Source organism: Pseudophryne corroboree, chromosome 4, assembly GCF_028390025.1.
Source record: "Pseudophryne corroboree isolate aPseCor3 chromosome 4, aPseCor3.hap2, whole genome shotgun sequence".
NCBI lineage: Eukaryota > Metazoa > Chordata > Amphibia > Anura > Myobatrachidae > Pseudophryne > Pseudophryne corroboree.
Genome location: NC_086447.1, coordinates 802,861,772 through 802,875,037, shown reverse-complemented (window position 1 = coordinate 802,875,037; position 13,266 = coordinate 802,861,772). Strand labels below are relative to the sequence as shown.

General features: G+C 46.6%; 1 protein-coding gene across 8 annotated transcripts in view; it reads left to right on the top strand.

Annotated features, from left to right (window-relative positions):
- The window catches only part of PLEK (pleckstrin), a 513,179-nt gene that overhangs the window by 254,875 nt on the left and 245,038 nt on the right, over positions 1–13,266 (top strand). The window contains exon 3 of one of the 8 annotated variants that reach the window (XM_063918399.1): positions 8,154–13,029. The exons of the other annotated variants lie outside the window; for them this stretch is intronic. Coding sequence (XP_063774469.1) covers positions 8,154–8,318 — 165 coding nt within the window. The 3' untranslated portion in view covers positions 8,319–13,029. Of the gene's footprint in view, positions 1–8,153; positions 13,030–13,266 lie in introns of those variants that run through there. 8 annotated transcript variants of the gene reach the window in all.

Genomic DNA, 13,266 nt, shown 5'->3' with positions numbered 1-13,266 from the left:
GCCCGAGTGGTCTCGGCATTACAGTTGTGCCGAGCAGCTACTTGGTCGGGGACAAACACCTTTGCAAAGTTCTATAAGTTTGATACCCTGGCTGAGGAGGACCTCCTGTTTGCTCAATCGGTGCTGCAGAGTCATCCGCACTCTCCCGCCCGTTTGGGAGCTTTGGTATAATCCCCATGGTCCTTACAGAGTCCCAGTATCCTCAAGGACGTTAGAGAAAATAAGATTTTACTTACCGGTAAATCTATTTCTCGTAGTCCGTAGAGGATGCTGGGCGCCCGTCCCAAGTGCGGACTTCTTCTGCAAGACTTGTATATAGTTATTGCTTACATAAGGGTTATGTTATAGTTTTTCGGTGGAACCGTGGCTATGTTGTTGTTCATACTGTTAACTGGGTAAGTTTATCACAAGTTATACGGTGTGATTGGTGTGGCTGGTATGAATCTCGCCCTTAGATTTACAAAAATCCTTCCTCGTACTGTCCATCTCCTCTGGGCACAGTTTCCTTAACTGAGGTCTGGAGGAGGGGCATAGAGGGAGGAGCGAGTGCACACCCAGAGTCCAAAGCTTTCTTAAAGTGCCCTATCTCCTGCGGAGCCCGTCTATTCCCCATGGTCCTTACGGAGTCCCAGCATCCTCTACGGACTACGAGAAATAGATTTACCGGTAAGTAAAATCTTATTTTTAACTTTGATCCTTTTGCGCACAGATTGGTTCTTTCCATTTGTTCTATGGGGTATCGCCAGCAAAAGCTGGAGAACCCCGCCGCAGCGCTAACCTGCCGGCCGGGGGTTAGTGCATAAGGAAAATGCGGTAAACGGGAGTTTACCGCATTTTCCATTTAGTACATCCCACCCAAAATGACAAGGCAACCTCCCCCTTTTTTCCCAAATTGTGCAGCATTAGGAAGTTCCCATAGGGTTGAAGGTTACGGGCGCCCTTTTTTCTTGTCTTTATACCCCATAGAAGCCTATGGACTTCTCTCCGCAGCGCTGTGTGAGGGATCCAATCGAATCCCTCCCAGCATGCCTCGCACCCACCCCCGTCACCCTGCGCATGCGCAGACTGGCTCCCGGGGCCGAATCCCAGAAGTCAGGCAGCAGCAGGGGATCATGTAGGACAGCTCTTATCGGTAGAGCTGTCCTCCGCAATGCTAATCGCATATGTAAGTACATATGCGATTAGCATCGGGACGCTGGGCGGCGATGTGCATTAGTACATCCTGCCCTTTATATCTTCAGGTAAAACATATGTATTCCGTATGTATAATGTGACTTCGATGTTCTTGGCACAGATGGCAGTATCATGTATGGTTGTTACTTGTGTAAAATGTAGAATTCAAAGTTTTTTTTGACAGCAGTCAATATAATCAATAACACCAAAATAAACTCCTGCATTAAGCTATAGGCGTATGTTACATTACTGTGTTTCCAGCTTGTGTTCAGGTGACTCAGGCAGACTTTCCTGTAGTGCATTCATCTCTTCACTAAATACGACCACACAAAGGGCCCGATCCAACTAGTGGCCAGTTTGCGAATGTGAATTTGTTTCACGAAACTCACAGACAGCGGCGTATCTACAGTATAATGGGTGCAGTGTGTGCGGTGTGGATCATTAGATCGACAGTGTCTAGGTCAACAATGTTTAGGTTGACCACTATAGGTCGACAGTCACTAGGTCGACAGAGTTTGAAGGTCGACAGGGGTTCTAGGTCGACATGTGCTAGGTCGACAGGTCAAAAGGTCGACATGAGGTTTTTTTGGGGGTTTTGGGTGTCATTTTCTTTGTAGAGTGCACCGTGTCCCCTTGCATGGCTCGCTGCGCTCGGCACAGATTACCGTTCCAATCGTAGTCCACGTGGATCGTTTAGTATGAAAAAGTTCAAAAAAAGAAAAAAAATGTGAAAAACTCATGTTGACCTTTTAACCTGTCGACCTAGCACATGTCAACCTAGAAACTCTGTCGACCTTCCAACCCTGTCGACCTAGTGACTGTCGACCTATAGTGGTCGACCTAAACATTGTCGACCTAGACAGTGTCGATCTTCAGACCGGATCCCGTGCTGTGCACACGGGCCCCTGGGTCCAGAGGGGGCCCACACCACACACACTGCACCCATTTCTTCTATATACTTACCTTTCTGGTGTCCGGGTGTGGGTCCCCTCCTCTCCAGAGTCCCGTAGCTGGCAGCCGCAGCAGCGCTGAGCACTAGAGCGCCATTTATTTCTGAGACTTGCGCATGCGCTGTAGACTCTGGCACTGTGCCAGAGTCTCTAGTACTCAGACAGAACGCTAACAGCACTGCTGCCGGCGACGGGAGAGGAGGGGGCCCACACCCGGAGACTGCACACGGGTCCCCTCCTCTCTAGATACGCCCCTGCTCACAGACTTCGCAAGAATGTGCATACCCGATAAATGCGAGATCCAATTAGAAATGCATATTTGCGGTACATGCGGCGAGGGTGTGCAAATCTCTACAAAATGCAACCTGGGAAAAGTGCATGGAAAAGTGGGGAGACCTTCCTGGACCCCAAGAAAGTGCCATCTACGTGAGCAGAATTATATAGAAGGCTATTAGTAGGCGTAAATGGCTGATTTGTCCATTATTTTTATTTTTAAAGTAAAATGATAAAAACCTAAATATTCTTGTTTAATTACAGATACATTTAACAGAAAAATGCAAAAAAAAATGGGGGGGGGGGGGTAATTTGAGGCCATTTTTTTTTTACCCCAATAATGACATGTAATTATTGGTCCAATTAAGCTAAATGAAAACGTCCAAATACATAAAGATTTTCCCTACCCTTTGGCATGCTCTGAAAAAATAATGCGAGTTTGGGATTGGATAGCATGTAATTAGCTGTGCAGGTTCGCCGTGAAAATGGCTCACATAAGCCAACTCGCACCTAATTGAATTGATCCCAAAGCATTTATTCAGAAAGGTACACACATGTGCCCTTGCTTCTGTGTAGGATCATCTTGGCTCACCTTTACCCTATATATACCGTTTGTTTTCACTGAACACAAAAAAATAAAGATCTAAAAATAAATATTCGAGTTAATAAGGCAAGTTCTGCTTTAATTGTAATAAGGAAGTTCAGCCCCCAGACACATGATCTCTGATTCACGGTATTATCACTCCCAAAATAGCTTCTATCAGAGATAGGCACAATGACAAACAAATATTTGGGTAACTGGGGGTTTATTCGGCCAGCCCGGTATTTCCTGTGTGAGCCAATGCTGTATGTTCCATGCCTCTGCCTAATATAAATTAAAGATAAAAAATAAATTAAAAATGTTACCAATAAAAAGTTAATTACAGTACTTATGGGCTGTTCTTGTAAGGAAAAAATGAAAATGACACTGCACAATAGTGAAACTAAAGTCAAGATGAAATTGCCAAATTCCATATACAGATGTGTCCACTTACATCTAGCCTCGCTGTATGTTAAACAGCCCCCCTAGTCACGCCATCTTTTCTTGCAACTTTTTCCATTAAAATCTCTTATTCGCAAAACAATGTGAATTGGACGCAGAAGCAGCTTATGTTGATTAAAATAATATGCGGCATGCCTACTTTGTGTGCGACCGCAGCTGTATCTGCATACCAGGGCCGGCTCCAGGCATGTTCGATTAGAGCGGCCGCGCGGGGCGCCACCCTTAATGGGCGCCGCATGCTGGTGCCGCTATATTCCTGCCTGGAGCCAGCCCAGCCTGCAGCGATACCCGCTATGCGCGCACACAACCTTTTTAGAAGAGTCCGCAAGGTGCCCGCGCCCTCAGCAGCTCTCCCCCCTCCCAGTGACGCAGGTATTGTGGGGGGGCATTTATGGATCGGGCACTGTGGGGTCATAGCTGCACTGTGGGGGCATTTATGTATCTGGCACTATGGGGGCATATCTGCACTGTGCGGGCATATCTGCACCGTGGAGGCATTTATGTATCTGGCACTGTGGGGGCATATCTGCACTGTGGGGGCATTTATGTATCTGGCACTGTGGGGGCATTTATGTATCTGGCACAGTGGGGGCTTATCTGCACTGTGGGGGCATTTATGTATCTGGAACTGTGGGGGCATTTATGTATCTGGCACTGGGGACATTTATGTATCTGGCACCGTGGGGGCATATCTGGCACTGTGGGGGCATATCTGCACTGTGGGGGCATTTATGTATCTGGCACTGTGGGGGCATATCTGCACTGTGGGGGCATTTATGTATCTGGCACTGTGGGGGCATATGTGCACTGTGTGGGCATTTATGTATCTGGCACTGTGGGGGCATTTATGTATCTGGCACTGTGGGCATTTATGTATCTGGCACTGTGGGGGCATTTATGTATCTGGCACTGTGGGGGCATTTATGTATCTGGCACTGGGGGCATATCTGGCACTGTGGGGGCATATCTGCACTGTGGGGGCATTTATGTATCTGGCACTGTGGGGGCATTTATTTATCTGGCACTATGGGGGCATTTATGTATCTGGCACTGTGGGGGCATATCTGGCACTGTGGGGGCATTTATGTATCTGGCACTGTAGGGGCATTTATGTATCTGGAACTGTGTGGCCATTTATGTATCTGGCACTGCTGGGGGGCATGTCACGTGTAGCTGGCACTGCTGGGGTGCATGTCACGTATAGCTGGCACTGCTGGGGGGCATGTCACATGTAGCTGGCACTGCTGGGGGGCATGTCATGTGTAGCTGGCACTGCTGGGGAGCATATCATGTAGTGTTCCCGCTAGGCATCTGTGGCTAGGCAATGTGTCTCAGTGCTCTACCTGGCGCAATGTGTCTCTGTGCTCTCAATGTGTGTCAGTGCTCTACCTGGCGCAATGTGTCTCGGTGCTCTACCTGGCGCAATGTGTCTCGGTGCTCTGCCTGGCGCAATGTGTCTCGGTGATCTGCCTGGCGCAATGTGTCTCGGTGCTCTGCCTGGAGCAATGTGTCTCGGTGCTCTGCCTGGCGCAATGTGTCTCGGTGCTCTGCCTGGCGCAATGTGTCTCGGTGCTCTGCCTGGCGCAGTGTGTCTCGGTGCTCTGCCTGGCGCAATGTGTCTCGGTGCTCTGTCTGGCGCAGTGTGTCTCGGTGCTCTGCCTGGCGCAATGTGTCTCAGTGCTCTGCCTGGCGCAATGTGTCTCAGTGCTCTGCCTGACGCAAAGTGTATTAGCTGCACTACTGTGTGGTGTAATGCGAATTGCCACTATTATGTGGCCACGCACCTTCCCCACGAAGCAACGCCCCTAAATTTTTGCGGCGCATGCTTTGGCATGTAGGTAGGGGAGCACCAAGCATTACAGTATGTACATCATTTTGCCCTCCTAACTTAAAAATGTGCCCTTCCTGTGATCAGCACCCTGCCCTAAAAAGTGAACACTATCATGTGTAGCTGGCACTGCTGGGGGGCATATTGTGTGTAGCTGGCACTGCTGGGGGGCATGTCATGTGTAGTTGGCACTGCTGCGGGGCATGTCATGTGTAGCTGGCACTGCTGGGGGGCATGTCATGTGTAGCTGGCACTGCTGGGGGGCATGTCATGTGTAGCTGGCACTGCTGGGGGGCATGTCATGTGTAGCTGGCACGGCTGCTGGGCATGTCATGTATAGCAGGCACTGCTGGGGGGCATGTCATGTGTAGCTGGCACTGCACATTATGTGTATCTGGCACTATACTGGAGACATTATGTGTATCTGACACTATACTGGAGACATTGTGTGTAAGGAACACTACTGTGGCTGTTATGTGTAAGGCTGCTAATTGTGTGCGTAGAGGGGGTGTGAAAATATATTTATTTATAGTCTGATAATATGAAGTTTTGAGGCCATGCCCACTTTTCCAGGAGGCCATGCCCACTTTTCCTGGAGGCGCGCGCATATGGGTTAGGAAGGGGGGGGGGGGGCACTTTTACATTTTCTCGCTCAGGGTGCTAGTAGGCCTGGAGCCGGCCCTGCTGCATACGAAATGCTGCACTACAGTGTTTTCCAGTGTTTCCATTTTACATGCAGATACAGCCACAGACGCACACAGAATATAGGTATGCCGCATATCATTTTAATCAGCTGAGTCTGAGCCAGTGAAGTTGCCCATGGCAACCAATCAGCATTGAAGTAACATGTATAATTTGCATACTATACAATTGTACAGAGCAGCTTATTGGTTGCCTTGGGCACCTTCTCCACAGGCTCACTACTCCACTTTTTTCAATGCTTCATGAATAGACCCCCTAGTATCCAGCTCAGTGCCTTATTCAGTATGGATTGCATCTGAGATGCGATAACATACTGCCGATTTTCCTACAAGTGCGCACTTGCCTGATGTGAAATTAATTGACAGGCAGAGAGGTGTTAGCGGGGCGGTTGACGGCTGTGTTGCGGTGGCCTGGCATCAGGAACACAGGCAGGTCCGGCCAGTTTTTGGGGAGGCTGCGTGACGTCACACATGGCCAACCTGTGCCTGTTTTTGCAGCCATGCTGCGCAGGCAGGGGGCATCCATTATTTTGTGGGAACATCAATGTGATCGCAATTCAATTGCGATCGCATCGCTGGTGGCCATTTGCATGCTAGGCGTCCTTGCCTGTGTTGGGCGGGCCCCAGTTGCAGTTTTGCTAATTTAGTAAAACTGCAACTGATGCTGAATAAGGTCCTCAGCGCGAGCTGCAGCGATGGATAGTAAATTACCAGAACAATTCTACACCGGTAAGGGCACAGCTGATCTGACAATCATCTGTGTCTCTGACCTGCAACACTGCTACTTTCCTATAAGTGAATGTTTGTACTGCCGTATTTGCCCAGTACACATGTGTGAGCTGAGGTCACAGTGGTCACAAATGTGTACAAAGATATTTATCACAGTTCTGCATTTATCCCAGCTCTCACTCAGCCCTCACACCTCTGTAGCACTTCCCATCAGTGTTTGGGGCTTCTCTGCTACCTCAGCCCTCACTTAGGGCTTCACCCTATGCTTGCCAACTCTCCTAGAATGTGGGGAAAAAGCACAAGTTTTGGGGGGCTCTCCAGTATTGGCAAAAGCAGGGGTACAGTCTCTGCATGCCTCCCACTTCCCGTGTAAAGTGGGCAGCCAGGGTTTTTGATAATACTGTAGGACTCACATTTGAATTACATCATCAGGGCGCCACCCCCACTTTAAAAAGCCACAAATTGTGACTTTGAACAGTGGGGAGGCGGAGCCACAATGACACAATTACAGTACCATGACCCTGGGCAGGACTCTCCCTGGAAGGGCTGTGCTGTGAGAGGCTAGAGTTCCCAGAGTGCCGGGCAAGATCCCATCGAGAAATTGGGGACGTGACACTCGGTCTAGCCCCCAAAATGTTGTACGCCAGGGGGCATGGCCTTGTGGGCACTTTTGACAATGTTGGAAGGTATGCCTTATAGTAACCTGGACGTAGCATTTGACTAGAAAATAATGATATGCTGCAGCAGTGACATTGTAGGACGTGCCAAGCACAGTATCTATTTATGCCAGTGCCCAAGTGAATAGACAGTAGACAAATGCCCGAGTACCACTTGGATTATAGTCATTATACTGTATTTTCCTTCTTATATGTAATTTTATGAATATTGTTTTTTCCATATAGCAGTTATATAGTTATACCAGTCATCAAGTACAGCTAACGTCAGCCTGGGCACGCTGTTATAAAGTAGCAGTGAGGAATGAAGAGGATTGTGTTTACTTATCCGAGACCGGATCTCTACACTTATTACCTCTTTTCTAGCTAACCAAAGTTCTATTTAAGAATGCTGTACATATTTCAGCTGTTTCCCTTCTACATTATAATGACAATATGGAATATACCTGATTCTTTGCAAAGTAATCATAATTAAAAATGCAGCACGGTTGATGTAGTGGTTGGCATTACTGACTCACAAGCCCTGAGTTCATAAGTTCAATGCCTGACCAATGCCATCTATGTGTAGAGTTTATATGTTCTAGTGTTGCATGGGTTTCCTCCCACACTCCAAAAACATTCAGATGTTATTTGGCTTCTGCTAAAAAAAAAAAAAAACAATGCAAACAAAAACCTAGAGTGTATATATGACCATGTGATAGGGTATAGATTGTAAGCTCCACTGGGACAGGGACTGTTCATAAATATATAATTGAATTTATTATTCTTTTGATTTCTCCGCAGTTTGATGACATTGGTAGCTTTGAGACAGTATGGCAAGTTAAGTTCTACAACTACCATAAAAGAGATCACTGCCAGTGGGGAAACAGCTTCAGCAGCATCGAATATGAGTGTAAGCCCAATGAGACCCGTAGTCTGCTGTGGATCAACAAAGAGATGTTCCACTGAAGACACCAAAGCTGGACAATCATCCGATGTGAAACCCAACTTGACCAGCACAACGCACAACGAGCCTAATAAAGCCACAAAGTGTAAATAACATATCATGCTAAGATAAAAAAAAAAACCTTGATGACTCTGTTAATGTTTACTTAAAGCAGGCCTGTCACACAGTGGAGGCAGAGATTTATGGGCCGGACCAATATTTATGACAATGCAGCCTATTAACCCACTAGGAACCACTGAGATTGCTAGGGCTGCTTCATCATGAATGGTCAGCCCAACGAATGGTTGCTTCCATTGTTCTACCATTTCAATTAATGATTATTAATTCTGACAATGGGCCTGATTCAGAGATGTATGCAGTGTGAATGATGTATGCAGTGGAGCGTTTTTTCTGCCACTGCGCATGCCTATAAGTCACACTGCAATGCTCCGCAGTGGCGCTCGTAGTGAGGATTTATAAGCAAAGTGAGTGACAGGCAGGAAACATTTGTGGGATGGGGGAGAGGCCACTCAAACGCAGGAGTGTTGCGACAGTTTTGGGGGTGTGTCACAGCTTGCGACTGCGACCCTTAGTTACAATGGCTCCATTGACCATGCTGTGCGAATATAGGGTTACCCAGAAACTTTATTATAGACTGATATGCATCCGATGTCTGCTGCGTCTTCATACACAAGAGGCTGATCTGAGATACCTCAAGTGGGCGCCTTAATACATATTCCAGCAGCTGCGACATATTTTGCACAGCCGCTGTGTCCTAAATCACTGCAGCGATGACATTAGCATCCACCTCTGAATCACCCCTATACGTTTATATCAGCTATTTATGTTTACAGTAGTGTTATTGGATATGTTTTATTTTTGTAAATAATATTGTATGTATAATGTAATTGCTAACTGACTTTAGAATATTAGTGTTGAAATAATTTTAGAAAAGACAGAAAATTGTGAGAAAGTAGTCACTGGGAAACTGTCATTAATGTGTTTTACTTTGTGCCTTTACATTTTGTAGTGTTAAAAAATATTTATTTTATGTGTCTTGTTTATACATTATTTTTTTCACCTTATGTCCTAAATTAGTCCTGCAGTTTGTCAGTATCCCTGCAAAATTTGACATTACATTCTCTAGTGTTTTTTGAAGATACTTTTCTTTTAAGGTCACCACAGGTCATAGGGGGTGTGGTATGCTATCACGGCAGTCAGAATGCTGGTGGTCACCGACACCGCCATCCCAACATTAAAGATCCTCACAGTACAGGGGAGTAAGTATTTTTAATCCTTCCACGGGATCAGTACTAAATGCCGCCGGCCGGAATCCCGGCGGTCGTAATACCGACGCCGGAATCCCGACCACACAATCCCGACAGGGGTGGCGAGCGGAACGCAGCCCCTTGCGGGCTCGCTTCGCTCGCCACGCTGCGGGCACGGTGCCTCGCTACGCTCGGCACACTATTATATTCTCCCTCTATGGGTGTCGTGGACACCCACGGAGGGAGAATATGTCGGGATTGTGGCGGTCGGGATTCCGGCGTCGGTATTTCGACCGCCGGGATTCCGGCCGGCGGCATCTTGACCGCATCCCCCTTCCACCCCCCGACACACACACCCATACCCTAAACCTTTGGGGGTGGCGGCTAGGGCTAACCCTTGGAGGGCTAACCCCACCCCCCTAGTGTCTAACTTTAATCCCCGCTTTTGCCTAACCCTAACCCCGCCACCCAGACCCTAACCATAAAGCTTTCCACAATACTTACCTTTGGGATGTCTGGCGCCGGTCTGCCGAGTGGTGTTGGGATTCCGGCATCGGTCACGTGACCGCCAGCCGGGCATGGTGAACGTATCCCGTCATATGTGCTGATATAGTAGTGTAGGTCATTTCAACATACTACAGCTAAAACATTATTATGCAAAAGATAGACTGCTTAAAGGTGAATAAATATAAAACTGTTAATGATAGTTTCCTGTTAAATATGTGAATTTTTGTTTTGGTAACATTTAACATTGAGAGTTTTGCTATATATTTTGGTGCAAAGTTGTCAGTCTCCGCTTCTTTATTCATCCTAAAGAATCTTGCAGCCTCAAACATCCAGCTCTTTTATTTTCGAGACTCATATTTATCTTCAGACATCCTACCTCCTCCCCCAAAAAAGGAGTTAATAGTAAACCATAAAGTAACTAAAAATAAAACAACCTAAAAATGAAATGTAATTTGGACGATATTGAATACTGGGATGGAACAATATTGTAATATTTCACCCTGCAAACCAACCTCAGGTGCCACCCTTAGCCCCTGTGCCCTGGGCGAAGGCATACCTTGTACACCCCTAGTTACGGCCATGTACCCAATTTACTTCTATTTCTTTGTTTTACAGTTTTGGAGATTTGTTTAGTCTGTACATTAGCATTTAAAGTGACACAGGCGTATGACTTTCACGATGGAGGAAAATCGAAATAACCATTTACATTTTGTCACTTATCTGAAGTTCAAGTTTAATATTTGTTGTGTTTTACCTTTACCAACTATTGCAGAAAAATAAAAAAACACATATAAACACACACACACACACACACACACACACACACACACACACACACATATACACATACAGTCACACCCATACACAGAGCCATATATACAGTCACACCTATACACATACATACATACATACATACATACATACATACATACATAGTCACACACACACAGACAATATTGTGTCCCCTCCCTTACACATACAGTATAAACAGGGTGATACACATACAGTACATACACATAGGTGTGCGCAGGGGGGGTTCCTGGTGCGCACAGGCACCCCCTAATGTCTGGCACCACGATCTCACATGCCTGAGGCAGCGATCGCCGAGCAGGCTGATTACTGTCCCCTCTGCGCTGCACCCTGTCAGGACTGCATTACTGACTGGACGCCTGGGTTAATCAAGGGTGCCACTGCCACCGGCTTTCAAATTCCCAGCTCCACCACCATGTACAAAAACAGTGTGATGTGACGTGATTACGTCATGCTGCTCGCATGCCCTCCCGTCACACCCACCACATACACACCTCTCTCCTTCTATGCTATGCCAATGCCAGCCACTGAGGAGGAGCAGCATGCAGCCAGCGTTTCTCTTAGGAAGACAAATTCAATACTGGCAGATGGCCGGCAGCAGCGTTGACACGTCACTAGTTTTTCCAGTACTAGTCTGCGACTGTCAGTGTCAGTGAGTGACTGACTTGTAAGTAAGCTGCTGCAGCTTGCAGGGGAAAGAGAGGGGGAGCCAGACCAGGCTGAGGAGGAGCAGTGGAATTGCAGTTAATGCCATCAAGGGTGCTTGTTTGGTACACACCACAACATCTGACAATGTATCTGCTTTATTAGGATTGGTACAAAGGTGTATATTTTATGCGTTGACCATCAATAGTTAGTGCTAGACACGCCCAAAAGGCGGTGCTAGACACACCCCTCCGACGGTGCACCCCCTAATAAAATGTGCTGCGCACGCCAGTGTATACAGTCATACACATGCATGCATACATACATACATACATACATACTGTACAGTCAGTCAGTAAGCCACACACAACCAGACAATGTAGTGTCCTCTCCCTTACCTTACAGGCTGCAGAGTCTTCTCATGCCTCTGGGTCAGCAGCTGTTCCTCCCCTCCTTGCTCCCATGCTGCTTGCTGTGAACTACAACTGACTATACAGTGCCATTTAGACACAACCCATACTCTGAATCCATCCTTCCTCTGCTATTCATTTCTGCAGGTTGCAGTGTGGCGGGTTAAAGAGCAAGATGGGTGCTTTTGCATAGTAGTGGCATGTTACACAGCCTGTGGAGGGAAGATGGGTAGTGTTGGCGCTCCTAAACAGATTCATCGTAGGTGTAAATGTGTGCCTTGCTTTTTAAACTGATGCAACAAGGATATTTTAGTTTGTGGAGTGAGATGATTAAAGTTACATAAGGGTGGTGGAGGGGGCACATTCTCAGGGGAATGTGCTGAAGTACAAAGGCCTGCATCGCAATTTCCACTCAACAATGTTATACCACCTCAGAGACTGGATCTTGTTCTGTGTCTTTATCTGGACCCGATTTGCACATCCACATTCCACGTCAGGCAGCGCACTTCCTTTCTGAGCAGTCTAATGAATCACACTAAACTTCTGTTTGTAATAGACTGTTCCTATAGCCCCACAATCTCATGATAACAATAGAATCCATGTATTTGGCTAAACTCAGCATTGTTTTAGGAGAAACTATTATTTCATTGTAAGAGGGATAGTCAAAAGGAGCAGTAGGTGTAAATCGGGAATTAATAATTACACTTCATTCATTACCTCCACTGTGTGTGTTTCTTAGGGGTGGTCGGACTTGAGAGTGTGTGCAGGGCCGCTGAGAGCTGACCAGGGCCTGTGTACTGCGGAGGCGTGGCCAACTCCAGGAGGTATGACCACACCCACTTTGGCAAAAATATAAAAAATATTATGAGTGGCGCCATGCACTGCAAAGGGTGCTGACCAGGGGCTCCTCCATTAATCCTGGGCAAGAATAATCAGCACCCCACATCCCCCCTCCCTTTGTCCCAGAGCCTGAGTGTGTGTAGTGAATAATGCGGTCTGTTCTGCGAACACATACAAAAAATGTGTAGTAAAAGGTTTACTTTGTTATGGTTACAATGCTGTGCAAAAGAATAAAGAAAATAATTTCATATTCAGATACCCTTTCCGTGTCTTCTTTCTATTACAGCAGCTAGCACTTTAGTGATACAGGTTGAGTATCCCATATCCAAATATTCCGAAATACGTGAGAGTGAGATAGTGAAACTTTTGTTTTCTGATGACTCAATGTACACAAACTTTGTTTAATGCACAAAGTTATAAAAAATATTGTATTAAATGACCTTCAGGCTGTGTGTATAAGGTGCTCAAAAATAGGAAAAATGGAGAATAAG